Source organism: Phyllobates terribilis, unplaced genomic scaffold (genome assembly GCF_046119375.1).
Source record: "Phyllobates terribilis strain yellow unplaced genomic scaffold, ASM4611937v1 Scaffold_2__4_contigs__length_985480577, whole genome shotgun sequence".
Lineage (NCBI taxonomy): Eukaryota > Metazoa > Chordata > Amphibia > Anura > Dendrobatidae > Phyllobates > Phyllobates terribilis.
This window is the reverse complement of record NW_027362762.1, coordinates 20,425,308-20,443,134: the sequence shown is the minus strand read 5'-3', so window position 1 is coordinate 20,443,134 and position 17,827 is coordinate 20,425,308. Positions and strand designations below refer to the sequence as shown.

The 17,827-nt window shown below is 52.9% G+C and overlaps 1 protein-coding gene across 3 annotated transcripts in view; it reads left to right on the top strand.

Moving 5' to 3' along the window:
* Window positions 1-1,934: 1,934 nt before the first annotated feature.
* The window catches only part of NUMA1 (nuclear mitotic apparatus protein 1), a 52,611-nt gene continuing 36,718 nt past the window's right edge, over window positions 1,935-17,827 (top strand). Inside the window, exons 1-4 of one of the 3 annotated variants that reach the window (XM_073661166.1) lie at window positions 1,935-2,105; window positions 12,593-12,671; window positions 14,002-14,087; window positions 14,496-14,566. In XM_073661166.1, the coding sequence (XP_073517267.1) occupies window positions 12,630-12,671; window positions 14,002-14,087; window positions 14,496-14,566 (199 nt within the window). In that variant the 5' untranslated portion in view covers window positions 1,935-2,105; window positions 12,593-12,629. Of the gene's footprint in view, window positions 2,106-10,273; window positions 10,488-12,439; window positions 12,499-12,592; window positions 12,672-14,001; window positions 14,088-14,495; window positions 14,567-17,827 lie in introns of those variants that run through there. The other 2 variants (XM_073661167.1, XM_073661165.1) reach the window with 2 other exon arrangements.

The window sequence follows — 17,827 nt, the reverse complement described above, 5'->3', positions numbered from 1 at the left end:
GTCTCTGTGGCTGCTCCTCTGGCCCTCCCCCCCTCTCTGGTCTCTGTGGCTGCTCCTCTGGCCCTCCCCCCCTCTCTGGTCTCTGTGGCTGCTCCTCTGGCCCTCCCCCCCTCTCTGGTCTCTGTGGCTGCTCCTCTGGCCCTCCCCCCCTCTCTGGTCTCTGTGGCTGCTCCTCTGGCCCTCCCCCCCTCTCTGGTCTCTGTGGCTGCTCCTCTGCCCCCCCCCTCTCTGGTCTCTGTGGCTGCTCCTCTGGCCCTCCCCCCTCTCTGGTCTCTGTGGCTGCTCCTCTGCCCCTCTCTGGTCTCTGTGGCTGCTCCTCTGGCCCCCCCTACCTCTCTGGTCTCTGTGGCTGCTCCTCTGCCCCCCCCCCTCTCTGGTCTCTGTGGCTGCTCCTCTGGCCCTCCCCCCCCTCTCTGGTCTCTGTGGCTGCTCCTCTGGCCCTCCCCCCCCTCTCTGGTCTCTGTGGCTGCTCCTCTGGCCCTCCCCCCTCTCTGTGGCTGCTCCTCTGGCCCTCCCCCCTCTCTGTGGCTGCTCCTCTGGCCCTCCCCCCTCTCTGTGGCTGCTCCTCTGGCCCTCCCCCCTCTCTGTGGCTGCTCCTCTGGCCCTCCCCCCTCTCTGTGGCTGCTCCTCTGGCCCTCCCCCCTCTCTGTGGCTGCTCCTCTGGCCCTCCCCCCTCTCTGTGGCTGCTCCTCTGGCCCTCCCCCCTCTCTGTGGCTGCTCCTCTGGCCCTCCCCCCTCTCTGTGGCTGCTCCTCTGGCCCTCCCCCCTCTCTGTGGCTGCTCCTCTGGCCCTCCCCACTCTCTGTGGCTGCTCCTCTGGCCCTCCCCCCTCTCTGGTCTCTGTGGCTGCTCCTCTGCCCCTCCCCCCTCTCTGTGGCTGCTCCTCTGCCCCTCTCTGGTCTCTGTGGCTGCTCCTCTGCCCCTCTCTGGTCTCTGTGGCTGCTCCTCTGCCCCTCTCTGGTCTCTGTGGCTGCTCCTCTGCCCCTCTCTGGTCTCTGTGGCTGCTCCTCTGCCCCTCTCTGGTCTCTGTGGCTGCTCCTCTGGCCCTCCCCCCCCTCTCTGGTCTCTGTGGCTGCTCCTCTGTCCCTCTCTGGTCTCTGTGGCTGCTCCTCTGTCCCTCCCCCCTCTCTGTGGCTGCTCCTCTGGCCCTCCCCACTCTCTGTGGCTGCTCCTCTGGCCCTCCCCCCTCTCTGGTCTCTGTGGCTGCTCCTCTGGTCCTCCCCCCCCTCTCTGTGGCTGCTTCTCTGGCCCTCCCCCCACTCTCTGGTCTCTGTGGCTGCTCCTCTGGCCCTCCCCCCACTCTCTGGTCTCTGTGGCTGCTCCTCTGGCCCTCCCCCCTCTCTGGTCTCTGTGGCTGCTCCTCTGGCCCTACCCCCCCTCTCTGGTCTCTGTGGCTGCTCCTCTGGCCCTCCCCACTCTCTGTGGCTGCTCCTCTGGGCCTCCCCCCACTCTCTGGTCTCTGTGGCTGCTCCTCTGGCCCTCCCCACTCTCTGTGGCTGCTCCTCTGGGCCTCCCCCCACTCTCTGGTCTCTGTGGCTGCTCCTCTGGCCCTCCCCACTCTCTGTGGCTGCTCCTCTGGGCCTACCCCCCCTCTCTGGTCTCTGTGGCTGCTCCTCTGGCCCTCCCTCCCCTCTCTGGTCTCTGTGGCTGCTCCTCTGGCCCTCCCCCTCCCTCTGGTCTCTGTGGCTGCTCCTCTGGCCCTCTCCCCTCCCCCCTCTCTGGTCTCTGTGGCTGCTCCTCTGGCCCTCTCCCCTCCCTCCTCTCTGGTCTCTGTGGCTGCTCCTCTGGCCCTCTCCCCTCCCCCCTCTCTGGTCTCTGTGGCTGCTCCTCTGGCCCTCCCTCCTCTCTGGTCTCTGTGGCTGCTCCTTTGTTGCTCCGCCCCGATTGGCTGTTCTGGCGGCAGGGGGCGTGTCCTTCGTGAGGGGCGTGTTATGTCGAGGCGTCTGTGAGGGGGTGGGGCGGCGCTGCTGACGTCACGTGTAGGCGCGCGCGGACGGAGTGCAGCCAATGGCGGCCGGGCCCGCCGGCGTCTCTTGGTTTGAATAATAATCGGGCTGAGACTGTGAGGAGACCGCGGACGGCGGAGAGCGGGGATTCCCGGTGCAGGTGAGCGGGGGCGGCGCCCGGTGCCGTCTGACGTCGTGTAAAGGCGCCAACAGGGCCCGAAGCTGTAACTGCGTCATCACCGGGAGGTGGAGGGAGGAGACCCCGGTGTGTGTGAGGGGGGGAGAGGAGACCCCCGGTATATATATGTGTGTGTGTGTGTGTGAGGAAGGGGGGAGAGGAGACCCCCAGTATGTGTGTGTGTGTGTGTGAGGAAGGGGGGAGAGGAGACCCCCGGGATATGTGTGTGTGAAGAAGGGGGGAGAGGAGACCCCCAGTATGTGTGTGTGAGGAAGGGGGGAGAGGAGACCCCCAGTATGTGTGTGTGTGAAGAAGGGGGGAGAGGAGACCCCCAGTATGTGTGTGTGAGGAAGGGGGGAGAGGAGACCCCCGGGATATGTGTGTGTGAGGAAGGGGGGAGAGGAGACCCCCGGGATATGTGTGTGTGAGGAAGGGGGGAGAGGAGACCCCCGGGATATGTGTGTGTGAAGAAGGGGGGAGAGGAGACCCCCAGTATGTATGTATGTGTGTGTGAGGAAGGGGGGAGAGGAGACCCCCAGTATGTGTGTGTGTGTGTGAGGAAGGGGGGAGAGGAGACCCCCAGTATGTATGTGTGTGTGAGGAAGGGGGGAGAGGAGACCCCCAGTATGTGTGTGTGTGTGAGGAAGGGGGGAGAGGAGACCCCCAGTATGTGTGTGTGTGAAGAAGGGGGGAGAGGAGACCCCCAGTATGTGTGTGTGTGAAGAAGGGGGGAGAGGAGACCCCGATATGTATGTGTGTGTGAGGAAGGTGGGAGAGGAGACCCCCAGTATGTGTGTGTGTGAGGAAGGGGGGAGAGGAGACCCCGATATGTATGTATGTGTGTGTGTGTGAGGAAGGGGGGAGAGGAGACCCCAATATGTATGTATGTATGTATGTGTGTGTGAGGAAGGGGGGAGAGGAGTCCCCGATGTGTGGAGCGGGGGGGGATGCACTGCGGCATATGGCGGTGCGCTATAAGATGAGCCCCAGTGATGTCTGTACAGCGCTGCGGCACATGACGGCGCTCTCTGAGCGAGTTACATAAATGGCTGTACCGTAGGGAATTTTCAGATAAGGCTATGTGCTCACGATGCAGATTTTTTACGCTTCTCCCTGGCAGGAAAAACTTATGCGGATTGTACATGTGGATTGTACATGCGTTTTTCCTGCCAGGGACATGCGGATGTGAAGCGTTCTTCACTTGCATTTCCGCATGCGGGTTGACAAGCGATTTTAGCATCACTTGGAAAGTGCTTGACAACTTGGTCACACTATAGAAATCCATGCAACCAGCATATATAGTGTGACCAAGTGATGGTTAAATAAGAATGGTAAAAAATAAACATTATACTCACCTTCCGATGGCCCCAGGACTTTTCTCTGCTGCGTCTGGTCTCTTGTACAGCTCGCAGTGGTCTAAAAGGACCTTCCATTATGTCGTTTAGTCATGTGACAGGTCACGCGACCGCTGACGGTGGTCGTGTGACCTGTCACCTGACTAAATGACGTCATGGAAGGTCCTTTTAGTCCATCGTGAGCCGCCCAACACACCGGACGCATTGCTATGGAGACCGGGGGCCATCGGAAGGTGAGTATAATGTATATATTTTTTTTATTTTAAATTCTTTTTTTCACAGGTTCTATGGTACCCGGGTCTGGATGAGTCTCCTGTCCTCCACACCCGGGTACCATCCGCACATTGAATCGCTTCATATCCGCATGTACATATGTAGTCATGCAGATATTAAGTGATTCAATGCAAGTTGAAGGTCAACTACAAGTCCCAGATTTCTCTCACCGTCGTTCTACAGGTCTCAGGACTGAAAGGTAAGATCTTTCCTCCTGCGTCCGGGTGCGGAGAGGTTTTCCTGCAGGCGTCCAGCTCCCTGCTTTTCGTGTCTGTAGATTCAGCCTCTTTTGTGGCCCATGGAGCAGTATCCGGCCTCTGGAGCCTCGCTCTTTGGAGGAGGCTGTTGCTCTGTCTGGTGTCGCCCCCTTGTGCTGCGTCCTAGATTTATTTTGCCTTTCTGTGCAGCTCACATCAGAAAGATGATGATCTCCCCGAAACAACGAATAGTTAATGTGGATCAATTATGTAAATGCAGGAGGCGACGAGTTCCCAGCACAATATTGTGTACAGAAATGGCATCAAACTGGCCTCTAACGTTCAGGACGGCTGAAGTCGTGCATGAAATTCAGCAGCGGATTGCAAATAACCTCCAAAAATCAACGCGCAGGCCGTCAGCAAGTTTGTGTATCTGAGATGGAGCAGCTTTCAGCCAAGAAGCCAACAAAATCTACAGCCAGAGGTTCAGGGAGGATAGAAAACTACCGAGGAGCCATCACCGGTGACAGATGAGCAGATCCACAAGGAGCCGCCTCCTGGACATCCACAGAGTGTGGGGGAGAACGGCGCCTCCTGTGGTCACATACAACCCCCACAACCTAAGGAAGAGTAGTGCTGAGCTTCAGCCCATGTTCCACAGGGACCACAGTCGGGAAGAAATATTCCCAGATCCACCGCTCCTGCTCCTCAAACAGCCACCTAACATGGGGGATCTCCTCGCCAGAAGTGTCCTGTCCCGTGGTGCACAAGGAGCCCGGATGAGCAAACGACACCAGAATACAAGGATGAATCTACAGACCCATGATAAGGGGTGAGCTGGAAAACATCCAAGCATCAGAATGACTGATCTACAGGTCATAGTACACAAAGGTGAATGTAAGAACCACAGAGGAATAAAACGGGACTTGTAGCTGGTCTGAGAGAAGTCCCACTGTTAGGGAAGAGGCCGACGGGGATTGCAATGCTTGGACTGGCCGGTGGCTCTCCCGACCCGAGACTGACGGCATGGATTTCTGTGCAGCTTGTCACACTTGGGCCAGTCGGAGCATTGCAATCCTCGCCGGAGTTATACGGCCGCCTGACTCTTCCTTTATGTTGAGCCCTTCTGTCAGTTATTACATGCAGACTCCAGATCATCAGCTCCTGCAGGTCCATTTCCACAGGCCGCCATGGTGTGAGTCTCGTTACACAGGACGATGCTCCACCGAGAGCCATGATCTGTGCTGCAGAAAAGATCATTTCTCCCTATGAAGGAGAATTGTTCTCGCACATCCGGCGATCGGCAGCCTGTTTACCCCCGTCCACCCCGTCCTGCTGTCCCCTCTCTAAGTTGTGCTCTTGTCTCAGTCGTCCATTTGTAAACGCTTCTGATGAAGGAGCCTCCGTGCTATGGAAGCTGCTAATAGGCCGTCTCCTGGCCCCCCGATAAAGGGCCGTCGTTCTAGCATATTTGTCCTTTTTTTGGGGGGAAGAAAAATCTACATAAATACTTTCCTATCGACGAAGGAACCACAATGTAATTTTTTTATTGTACATCCTACTAATGTTCCAGATTTGTAAATTCTGCCCGTATTGCCGCCGTGTGGCTGAGAGCCAGCTGTTCTGTTTGTTTTGTTGCTCCGTCCTGCAGCAATATGTGGACTGTAGTGGCTGCATTACCTCTTTTGTGCTGCAGGTGGTGCCCTCGCTGGGTTTATCTCCCTGTAGTGTTGACTTTCTGGGTGTTGTGCTGCTCTCGGTGTGACCTGTGCTTTCTGTATTGTAGTTGGCAGCTGTACCGCCCGCCCCGGGTGTACCTCGTGGTCTGCAGGGTTTGGTAAGAGACGCCTTCTGTGCAGATCAGCCATATAGACTGAAGGTATACCTCCCCTACATCAGTAACTGACGGCCAGGAATCCATGATGCTGACGTTGGTTTCTTGTTTGGCAATTTTATTATTTTATTTTTTTTTTTTTAACAGGTTTAACAAAAATAAAATAACATACACTGCAGCGAGGTGCCCTGGTGTGAATATGCTCAAAAGCAGCTGCAAAAGTTGTGAAACTGGCACAAAAATAGGCATCAAAGTGGGCACTGAAGGGTGTTATTGAAAGGGTTAAATGACTTTGGTCACTGATCTCACAATGCAGACCCACAGATCAGGGGCCCCACATCACATTCAGGTACCTCTATCCTGGCCCAAATATGTTCTGGGCATCAGAACTGGCATCAAAGTGGGCAGACAGTCAGTTTTGATTATTTGAGTAACTGGTGTCTTCAGGGGTTAAATGACTTTGGGCCACTGGTCTCACACCACCATTACATACATAGTGATTGCCCGCATCAAATTCAGGTCACTCTATCCTGGTCCAAAGGGGTTCTGGGCATCAGAATGGGCATCAAAGCGGGCAAATAGCCACTTTTCACAGATTTGAATAAGTGGTATTTTTCAGGGGTCAAATGACTTCGGGCCACTGATCTCACACCACTATTAAGTCATTTAACCCCTGAAAATACCACTTATTCAAATCTGTGAAAAGTGGCTATTTGCCCGCTTTGATGTATGTAATGGTGGTGTGAGATCAGTGGCCCAACGTCATTTAACCCTATGAATAACACCCTTTGATGCCCTTTTTTGTGCCAGTTTTGCAGCTGCTTTTAAGCATATTCACATCAGGGCACCTCACTGCAGTGTATTTTATTTTTGATGTTAAACCTGTAAAAAAAAAACAAAAAACTTGCAGAATAATAAACTAACTTCAGCATTGTCCGGAATCCCCTATTCTTTACACTGCAGGCTGTATCTGCCAATCCCCAGGGTTATGCTGCCCTGTTAGATCACAGTCCTACCTTTCATTAGCCCATCCTCCTCTGATACCGCATGCGGGGAGAGCAATCAGTTAGTGTCAGGCAGGCGAGCTGGGGGGCTCCTGAACGTTGGGGGCTCAGCCGCACTACTGTGATTGTATGAGATGTACAGATTGGGAAAACCTAGGTGAGCCAGCCCTGTAATCGGGGTCCTCGCCTCTGCGCAGCCCAAGCTTTTCACATCTGACGTCTGATTGTGTTTCTGCACATCCCGGGGCTGTGACATTTTGTTTTTCATGACATATTGTACTTTTAGTGGTAAAGTCAGGTTGATAAATTTTGTTTTATTTCTGAAAATATTGGAAATTTTAGAAAAACTTGCAATTTTCAAACTTCGGCAGCAACATTTGTGAAATGGGTGTTTTTTGTTTTAGGGACCACTTCACATTTGATGTCACTTTGAGGGGTTTATAAGTCAGAATCCCCCTCCCCAAATAAGACCCTATTTTAAAATGCACCCCACAAAGTACTCCGAACCGCATTCAGAAAGCTCGTTAACCCTTCAAATATTCACAAAAATCAACACACAGTGCCAGGAAGATTTTTTTATTTGTTAATTAACATGTTGATTCAGCCCCTAATTTTTGCAAGGGTTACAGGAAAAAAAAAATAAACACCGCTCTAAAGGTAGGGGGGCACACAAGTGGTCTGGAACAGACTGCAGACGCCAGGTGACATTGGAAGAGCCCCCGAAGTGCGAAAACCGCAGAAAACACCCCCCATAAGTGACCCCATTTTACATATAAAACCCCTCCATGAATACATCTAGGGGTGCAGTTATCATTGTGACACCCGTAGTGTCAATGAATTTTATATCATTGGGCGGTGAAGAAAAAATAATTTCATTTTAACCACTAAAATGTTGTTTTTGCCCCAGACTGTCCATCTTCACAAGGAGAAATGGGGGAAAAATGCCCACCACGTGTGGCTGCATAGTCTGTGGCCGCACGCCAGGGGAAGGAGGGGAGCGGCGCTTTGTGATTTGTAGGGTGCAGGTTCTTAAATATTTTGCGGCTGCCATTTGCAAAGAACCAGAACTGCAGCAACCAGCAATAGTGAGGTGTGTGTGTGTGTGTGTGTGTCCCCCCGTCCCTCCTCTTTCTTTGACTCTATGGCCACGGCCCCACTAGCAGTATTTGGTCAGTGGGAGCCAAAACCAGGAGTGGGTGATAAATGCAGAATTGGTGACTTGTTTCTATTATACCTTTTCTCTGATTGTTCCTCACCTGGTTTTGGCTCCAACTCCTGAGAAAAAAATACTGACCGAATACGGATAGTGGGGCCGTGGCCTTATACTGATAGTGGGGCCGTGGCCTATGGCCGGGGTCACAACACTGTATAACACGGCTGTGTACCATGCGATAAAACACAGCATAGCACTCGGCCCAGTGTTATACTATGGGGCTGCTCAGAGCAGCGATTATTTTCTCATGCTTATTGCGCAGCAGGCTGTGATTTGCAGAGAGACTCTTTTCACTCGCACCCATACAAGTCTATGGGTGCTAGTGAAACAGCGGACTGCACTCGGATATCAGCTCAGTTCAGTCTAATATACGCTGACTGGCCATGGAGGAGATGGGGAAATTACTTTCTCCATTTCCTCCGCAGCTCTGCTGCGATCCTCTCATGCTAGAGAATCGCAGCACAGACACTCTGCTCCTGATCGCAGCAGAGAAGGAGTCGAGGGTCATTAGCCTATCGTCCCGTGCGCTGGCGTGGCTCTGCGTCGGGTCCCGTGCGCTGGCGTGGCTCTGCGTCGGGTCCCGTGCGCTGGCGTGGCTCTGCGTCGGGTCCCGTGCGCTGGCGTGGCTCTGCGTCGGGTCCCGTGCGCTGGCGTGGCTCTGCGTCGGGTCCCGTGCGCTGGCGTGGCTCTGCGTCGGGTCCCGTGCGCTGGCGTGGCTCTGCGTCGGGTCCCGTGCGCTGGCGTGGCTCTGCGTCGGGTCCCGTGCGCTGGCGTGGCTCTGCGTCGGGTCCCGTGCGCTGGCGTGGCTCTGCGTCGGGTCCCGTGCGCTGGCGTGGCTCTGCGTCGGGTGCCGTGCGCTGGCGTGGCTCTGCGTCGGGTTCCGTGCGCTGGCGTGGCTCTGCGTCGGGTCCTGTGGCTCTGCTTCGGGTGCCGTGCGCTGGCGTGGCTCCGGCCTATGAGTGATTTCTGGACATAAGCGACGGATATTGCAGAGTGGAAATTGCAGATATGACATTGTAGTGGCCCCCCACACATTTCCATCTACATCTCTAAATTGTCTCTTCAGAGAGGAAGAGGACTAGAACTCTAGCGCCACCTATAGGAAGTAGCATCCCTAAAAGTCAATATCGACCCTTTAACGAGCCTTGTCATGCGACTTAGGATAAAAGCCAGAACCATAATCTCAATTTGCAGACAGTGTTTTGGGACACTGCCCCTCATCAGTGCGAAGTGTGAGATATGGTTTCGCTTAAGTGTCCTCACCTTGACGTGCTTAACAAGTCACTCTCCGCAAGGAGAAACATTTCACCTTGGATACCATCTAAGTCTCTGAAATACATGACCAGACGATCCTCCGTTCACTGAGGCAGTGGAGTTACCTGGCCTCCGTTCAGCAGTCTCCATCTTTTCAGAGGCGCACACAGAGGGTTTGTCTGTACGGGCCACCGCTGGGGAGGAGGCCGGGCCGTCCAGAGAGGCTCCATCTGCCGCCTTACAGTGAACGGATCCGGCGTTCAGCTTGTATTTTGGAGATTTACCTGGACGCCTTGCGGTGACCACTCACGGTAGAGCGCAGGATAAATGGCACCAGCGCATGAATGTTTCTATTTTTTTTGAGGCAGAAGAAGAAAAAATGGCAACTCAGCAGTTATTATTATTACTATTACTAATTATTACTATTGTTGTTTCTACTATTATTACTGTTACTGTTATTATTATTATTACTATTACTGTTATTATTACTATTATTATTTTCTTTGTTCAGTGATCGGACGATTGATGTTGTACTTTGTGTGTCGGGTCCATACATCCGGTAATGTGGACTCCCGGCTGCTGTCAGTCACAGCGGGGGGCGGAGATCGGGTATAAACTTCCAGGAGGGGTTTTCATAGTGAGCACACCCGCCAGGCCCGGTCTCGGATCTATTTAGTGCTGGATGATGTTTATACTGTGATGTCTGTGCATGTCGGGGATACGGGGGTCGTCTGCTCTCGGGGTCACCTGGCCCCGGTGTGATCAGGGGCCCTGACCTCGGAGGTCTGCACTTCACTGCGCCTTCATGCGATTGGTCGCTATAGCGGCCTTGCTCCCTCCAGCTGTGGCGGCACTACAACTCCCAGCATGCCCCGGCAGCTGCGCCGCCCCTCCTCCTGCAGGCCGCTATGAAGCGCCGCTCTTGCACAGCGCGGGGCATGCTGGGAGCTGTAGTCCGGGAGCGGATTGCTCCGTATTTCCCGCCGCAGCCGCCAGTCAGGACTCTTCATCATCCCACAATCCACCACGCCACCGCTGCGTCACTGCCCCGGAGCATGCTGGGATCTGGCATGCAAATACAAGCTGATCTGCCATGGAGGCTGCTCCGGGGGTCTTGCTCGCCCCCCGCCGAGCCCCGGGCGGCCGCTCCGCGCTGTGAGGCGGACTCTACTCCGTAAAGTTACCGCGCCCCTCCCCCGCTGCCGGGCGGCGTCTCCCCGGCCACAGCCGTACAGTGAGTTGTTTGCAGCAATTGTTGCTCCTGTTCATTATGCGGTGGAGAAGAAGGGGTTAATGCTGGACGTCACCGTGTAGAGCGGGTCTGTAAGGGGGTCACCAGCCCCCGATGTGCGAGACTGGGGGACAGGATGCTGCCAACCATCAGGGGGGAACAATGGGGGCAGGGGGGACTGGGGGGGGACAGGGTGCTGCCAATCATCAGGGGGGATCAATGGGGGCAGGGGGGGACAGGATGCTGCCAATCATCAGGGGGGAACAATGGGGGCAGGGGGGGGCTGGATGCTGCCAGTCATCAGGGGGGAACAATGGGGGGGGGGGGGGGGGGGGGGGCGGGACAGGGTGCTGCCAATCATCAGGGGGGAATAATGGGGCAGGGGGGACCCGCGGGGTGGGGGTGGGGGGCAGGATGCTGCCAGTCATCAGGGAGGAATAATGGGGGCAGGGGGGACCGGGTGCTACCAATCATCAGGGGGGAACAATGGGGCAGGGGGGACCCACGGGGGGGGGGGGGGCAGGATGCTGCCAGTCATCAGGGAGGAATAATGGGGGCAGGGGGGACCGGGTGCTGCCAATCATCAGGGGGGAATAATGGGGGTAGCGTACTGCCAGTCATCAGGGGGGAACAATGGGTGGGGGGTGGGACAGGGTGCTGCCAATCAGGGGGAACAATGGGGCAGGGGGGACCCACGGGGGGGGGGGCAGGGTGCTGCCAGTCATCAAGAAGGAATAATGGGGGGTAGGGTGCTGCCAATTATCAGAGGGAAATAATGGGGGGGGGGCAGGGTGCTGCCAATCATCGGGGGAATAATGGGGGGGCAGGGTGCTACCAATTATCAGGGGGAAACAATGGGGGGGGCAGCGTGCTGCCAATCATCAGGGGGGAATAATGGGGGGGGGCAGGGTGCTGCCAGTCATCAGGGGGGAATAATTGGGGGTAGGGGGCTGCCAATTATCAGGGGGAAATAATGGTTGGGCAGGGTGCTGCCAATCATCAGGGGGAAATAATGGGGGGGGCAGGGTGCTGCCAATCATCAGGGGGGAATAATGGGGGGGCAGGGTGCTGCCAGTTATTAGGGGAGATCCTGCGGGGGATGGGGGCAGAGTGCTGCTAATTATCGCGGGGGGGGGATATTGGGGGGGCAGAGTGCTGCTAATCATCTGAGGAGGATCGGGTGCTGCCAATCATTAGCAGGTGCAGATACTGGGGGCAGTTTGCGGGTGCAGGGGCTTTTCTTACGGTACGTCTGACGTCTAGTTGCCGCTGGGGACGGATCATCCACTGCAGTGTCCTGTGTGTGATCAGGCACCGTCCGTCCGTCCGCTCTTTGGTCGCACAGCTCAGTTTCTCTTTATATTTCACAAACCTCAAATAAAAAATCTAATTCTTGTGACCACGGCCCTCTTTTCGCTGAACGCTCATAGCCTGATCCACCACTAACAACCAATCAGGTTCCTCCATTTGGCTTTTCTTGCTGTGGTGTGTTTTTTTTTTTTTTTTTGCATTTAACGAGAAAAATATGAATAAGGAAAATTGTGCAACTTTGACCCAATTGAATTGTGTAACGATGTTGTGCTGAGCGCGGCCTCCGGTGCAGCAGGGGGCGCTGTGTACACCAAGCTGCATCACTGCAATTTTCTGAAAAACGTGACTTTTCATTTCCTTAAATTTTTTTTTTTTTTTTTTTACATATCTGATAACTGTCAGTGAATGGGAACGTTGTGCCTCCACAAGCCTTTGTGGTTCATAGATTACAATCTCCATTCACTGGTAGCAAGCAGAGATCTTGGCAGTGGTGTATATTGTCTGCACCTGCAGGCGCGGCAGTGAAGGGGTTACTACTCTTATCACATTACTGGGTGGACTTTGTATGAATGGTGAGCATCTGCCACTGCCTTCTTTGCCTGAGACCTTCGGGAAGGCGGCTGCCTGCACCAGCAGTGGGAGCAGCTGCTTAATGCAACATGTGCAGGGCAGGTTCCCAGCAGCACAGAGGATTTCAGGAGAGGTTCCAGACTGTTTTTGGAGCAGGGTTAGCCGTCAGATGCAATGATATGATTGCTAAGGTCTATGTAACCTGACGATTGCTTCTCTCCCCACAGGAGATCACAGATTCCCGGACTCCCAAAGCCTGAAAAGATGTCGCTGCGCGGGGCCTTGATGGAGTCTCTGCTGACATGGGTAAGGCCTGATGGTCACTACACATTACACCTGCACCGGCATGGACTCTACCCCACGTCCCGTGGTCAGGATTGCCCGTCCTGCATGCTGAGACGTTGCACTGCAGACTGCTCCACCTGACCCCGGTACCTGCGTCAGCTGTGGTCAGGATTGCCCGTCCTGCAGGCTGAGACGTTGCACTGCAGACTGCTCCACCTGACCCCGGTACCTGCATCAGCTGTGATCAGGATTGCCCTTCTTGCAGGCTGAGACGTTGCACTGCAGACTGCTCCACCTGACCCCGGTACCTGCGTCAGCTGTTGTCAGGATTGCCCGTCCTGCAGGCTGAGACGTTGCACTGCAGACTGCTCCACCTGACCCCGGTACCTGCGTCAGCTATGGTCAGGATTGCCCGTCCTGCAGGCTGAGACGTTGCACTGCAGACTGCTCCACCTGACCCCGGTACCTGCATCAGCTGTGATCAGGATTGCCCTTCTTGCAGGCTGAGACGTTGCACTGCAGACTGCTCCACCTGACCCCGGTACCTGCGTCAGCTGTTGTCAGGATTGCCCGTCCTGCAGGCTGAGACGTTGCACTGCAGACTGCTCCACCTGACCCCGGTACCTGCGTCAGCTATGGTCAGGATTGCCCGTCCTGCAGGCTGAGACGTTGCACTGCAGACTGCTCCACCTGACCCCGGTACCTGCGTCAGCTGTGATCCGTCGGGGGCTTTGCAGCTCTGTCTGCCGGTCGATCCGTCCAAAAATCTTATTTGAGCACCGCTCATGTTTTGGCCCGAGTAGTCACAGTACACCGCGGTGTCGAGCAGTGACTTTATATCTCATGCGTCGTCCGGCCCTGGAGATTTTAGGAAGAAGCAAAGGTGACTTAACAAACTACAGTGTCTTATCCCTGTCCATCAGGGGTGGTGCTGGGCGGTTGAGAAGAGGGTCCCTGGATGCCCGGTGATGCTGATCGGAGGGGGTCCGACTGCTGGGACCCCTGCCCCCCACCTATCGCAACAGGGAGTATTTATTGCGTTACAAAGTGGGGTGGCCAATCTTATGCCTGACTGCTCTCTGTTCATTCCCTATGGGGCTCCCGGAGAAAGCAGAGGACAGCGTGGAGCCGCTGCCGGCCGTGCGTCCCGCTTCCCCCATCGGAAGTGAGTGCAGCTGCGCGTCCCGCTCTCCCCTCCCCATAAATGGGGTTAAAAGTCCCCAGATCAGTGTGAGTCGCAGTGTTCGGACCCCATCGATCATCAATTCATCACCGGGGGGAGAACACGTCACCGGTGCCTCTGATGTAGTGGGGACGTCTGCACCTCCTAAACTTTCCATGTTTCCACCAGGTCAACAGCTTGAAAGTGGATGAGGCCATCGAGCGTCTCTCCCAGATGCAGGATCTGAGCATCTTCATCAAAATCATCACTAAACTGTAAGTAATGCCCACCCTGTAGCTGTAAGGCTTGCCCCATAGTGACGGTATGTCCCCCACCCCCTCTCTAGGGGGGCTGTTCTGTAATCCCTGATTTCCTCCAATTATTAGAGCCTTTTGTACCTGTGGGCTTTCTACATGTGCCACCTATTGCACATCATGAATGATGGGAGTTGTATTCCTCTGCATGTTCGCGGCCGTACAGGGCTGTGGGTAATGATTTGGCTACTGTCCCACAGACGTTCCAACAGACCAGTTCCCATCAATAGAAAGTAATTAAATCGTGATACCCTAGACATGGCGGCGATCACCGGGGCTTCTATAATTCATGATCACACATTAGATGAAGCAGAGCTGGACATCCGGCATATGGGATCTGTGCTGATCAACCATGTACATGTGTTATAGGAACGGGAACCTGGAGGAAGCCGCCCGGATCCTAAAGCAGCCGACGGAAGAAAGACTGAAGTTCTTACAGAGTAAGATCACTGGATGATTAGTGACAGCGATGTACAAGCGGGGTAATCTGTGCAGTCACTGTGTACATACTTTACATTACTGATCCTGAGTTACATCCTGTATTATACTCCAGAGCTGCACTCACTATTCTGCTGGTGCAGTCACTGTGTACATACATTACATTACTGATCCGGAGTTACATCCTGTATTATACTCCAGAGCTGCACTCACTATTCTGCTGGTGCAGTCACTGTGTACATACTTTACATTACTGATCCTGAGTTACCTCCTGTATTATACTCCAGAGCTGCACTCGCTATTCTGCTGGTGCAGTCACTGTGTACATACATTACATTACTGATCCTGAGTTACATCCTGTATTATACTCCAGAGCTGCACTCACTATTCTGCTGGTGCAGTCACTGTGTACATACATTACATTACTGATCCTGAGTTACCTCCTGTATTATACTCCAGAGCTGCACTCGCTATTCTGCTGGTGCAGTCACTGTGTACATACATTACATGACTGATCCTGAGTTACATCCTGTATTATACTCCAGAGCTGCACTCACTATTCTGCTGGTGCAGTCACTGTGTACATACATTACATTACTGATCCTGAGTTACATCCTGTATTATACTCCAGAGCTGCACTCACTATTCTGCTGGTGCAGTCACTGTGTACATACATTACATTACTGATCCTGAGTTACATCCTGTATTATACTCCTGAGCTGCACTCACTGTTCTGCTGGTGCAGTCACTGTGTGCATACATTACATTACTGATCCTGAGTTACATCCTGTATTATACTCCAGAGCTGCACTCACTATTCTGCTGGTGCAGTCACTGTGTACATACATTACATTACTGATCCTGAGTTACATCCTGTATTATACTCCAGAGCTGCACTCACTATTCTGCTGGTGCAGTCACTGTGTACATACTTTACATTACTGATCCTGAGTTACCTCCTGTATTATACTCCAGAGCTGCACTCACTATTCTGCTGGTGGAGTCCCTGTGTACATACATTACATTACTGATCCTGAGATATAGCCTGTATTATACTCCAGAGCTGCACTCGCTATTCTGCTGGTGCAGTCACTGTGTACATACATTACATTACTGATCCTGAGTTACATCCTGTATTATACTCCAGAGCTGCACTCACTATTCTGTTGGTGCAGTCACTGTGTACATACATTACTGATCCTGAGTTACCTCCTGTATTATACTCCAGAGCTGCACTCACTATTCTGCTGGTGCAGTCACTGTGTACATACATTACATTACTGATCCTGAGTTACCTCCTGTATTATACCCCAGAGCTGCACTCACTATTCTGCTGGTGCAGTCACTGTGTACATACATTACTGATCATGAGTTACAGCCTGTATTATACTCCAGAGCTGCACTCACTATTCTGCTGGTGCAGTCACTGTGTACATTACATTACTGATCCTGAGTTACATCCTGTATTATACGCCAGAGCTGCACTCACTATTCTGCTGGTGCAGTCACTGTGTACATACATTACATTTACTGATCCTGAGTTACCTTCTGTATTATACCCCAGAGCTGCACTCACTATTCTGCTGGTGCAGTCACTGTGTACATACATTACATTACTGATCCTGAGTTACATCCTGTATTATACCCCAGAGCTGCACTCACTATTCTGCTTGTGCAGTCACTGTGTACATACATTACTGATCCTGAGTTACATCCTGTATTATACTCCAGAGCTGCACTCACTATTCTGCTGGTGCAGTCACTGTATACATACATTACATTACTGATCCTGAGTTGCATCCTGTATTATACTTCAGAGCTGCGCTCACTATTCTGCTGGTGCAGTCACTGTGTACATACATTACATTACTGATCCTGGGTTACATCCTGTATTATACTCCAGAGCTGCACTCATTATTCTGCTGGTGCAGTCACTGTGTACATAAATTAAATTACTGATCCTGAGTTACATCCTGTATTATACTCCAGAGCTGCACTCACTATTCTGCTGGTGCAGTCACTGTGTACATACATTACATTACTGATCCTGAGTTACATCCTGTATTATACTCCAGAGCTGCACTCACTATTCTGCTGGTGCAGTCACTGTGTACAAACATTACATTACTGATCCTGAGTTACTTCCTGTATTATACTCCAGAGCTGCGCTCACTATTCTGCTGGTGCAGTCACTGTGTACATACATTACATTACTGATCCTGAGTACCCTCCTGTATTATACTCCAGAGCTGCACTCACTATTCTCCTAGTGCAGTCACTGTGTACATACATTACATTACTGATCCTGAGTTACTTCCTGTATTATACTCCAGAGCTGCACTCACTATTCTGCTGGTGCAGTCACTGTGTACATACATTACATTACTGATCCTGAGTTACTTCCTGTATTATATTCCAGAGCTGCGCTCACTATTCTGCTGGTGCAGTCACTGTGTACATACATTACATTACTGATCCTGAGTACCCTCCTGTATTATACTCCAGAGCTGCACTCACTATTCTGCTGGTGCAGTCACTGTGTACACACATTACATTACTGATCCTGAGTTACATCCTGTATTATACTCCAGAGCTGCACTCACTATTCTGCTGGTGCAGTCACTGTGTACATACATTACATTACTGATCCTGAGTTACATCCTGTATTATACTCCAGAGCTGCACTCACTATTCTGCTGGTGCAGTCACTGTGTACATACATTACATTACTGATCCTGAGTTACATCCTGTATTATACTCCAGAGCTGCACTCACTATTCTGCTGGTGCAGTCACTGTGTACATACATTACATTACTGATCCTGAGTTACATCCTGTATTATACTCCAGAGCTGCACTCACTATTCTGCTGGTGCAGTCACTGTGTACATACATTACATTACTGATCCTGAGTTACATCCTGTATTATACTCCAGAGCTGCACTCACTATTCTGCTGGTGCAGTCACTGTGTACATACTTTACATTACTGATCCTGAGTTACATCCTGTATTATACTCCAGAGCGGCACTCACTATTCTGCTGGTGCAGTCACTGTGTACATACATTACTGATCCTGAGTTGCATCCTGTATTATACTCCAGAGCTGCGCTCACTGTTCTGCTGGTGCAGTCACTGTGTACATACATTACATTACTGATCCTGAGTTACCTCCTGTATTATACCCCAGAGCTGCGCTCACTATTCTGCTGGTGCAGTCACTGTGTACATACATTACATTACTGATCCTGGGTTACATCCTGTA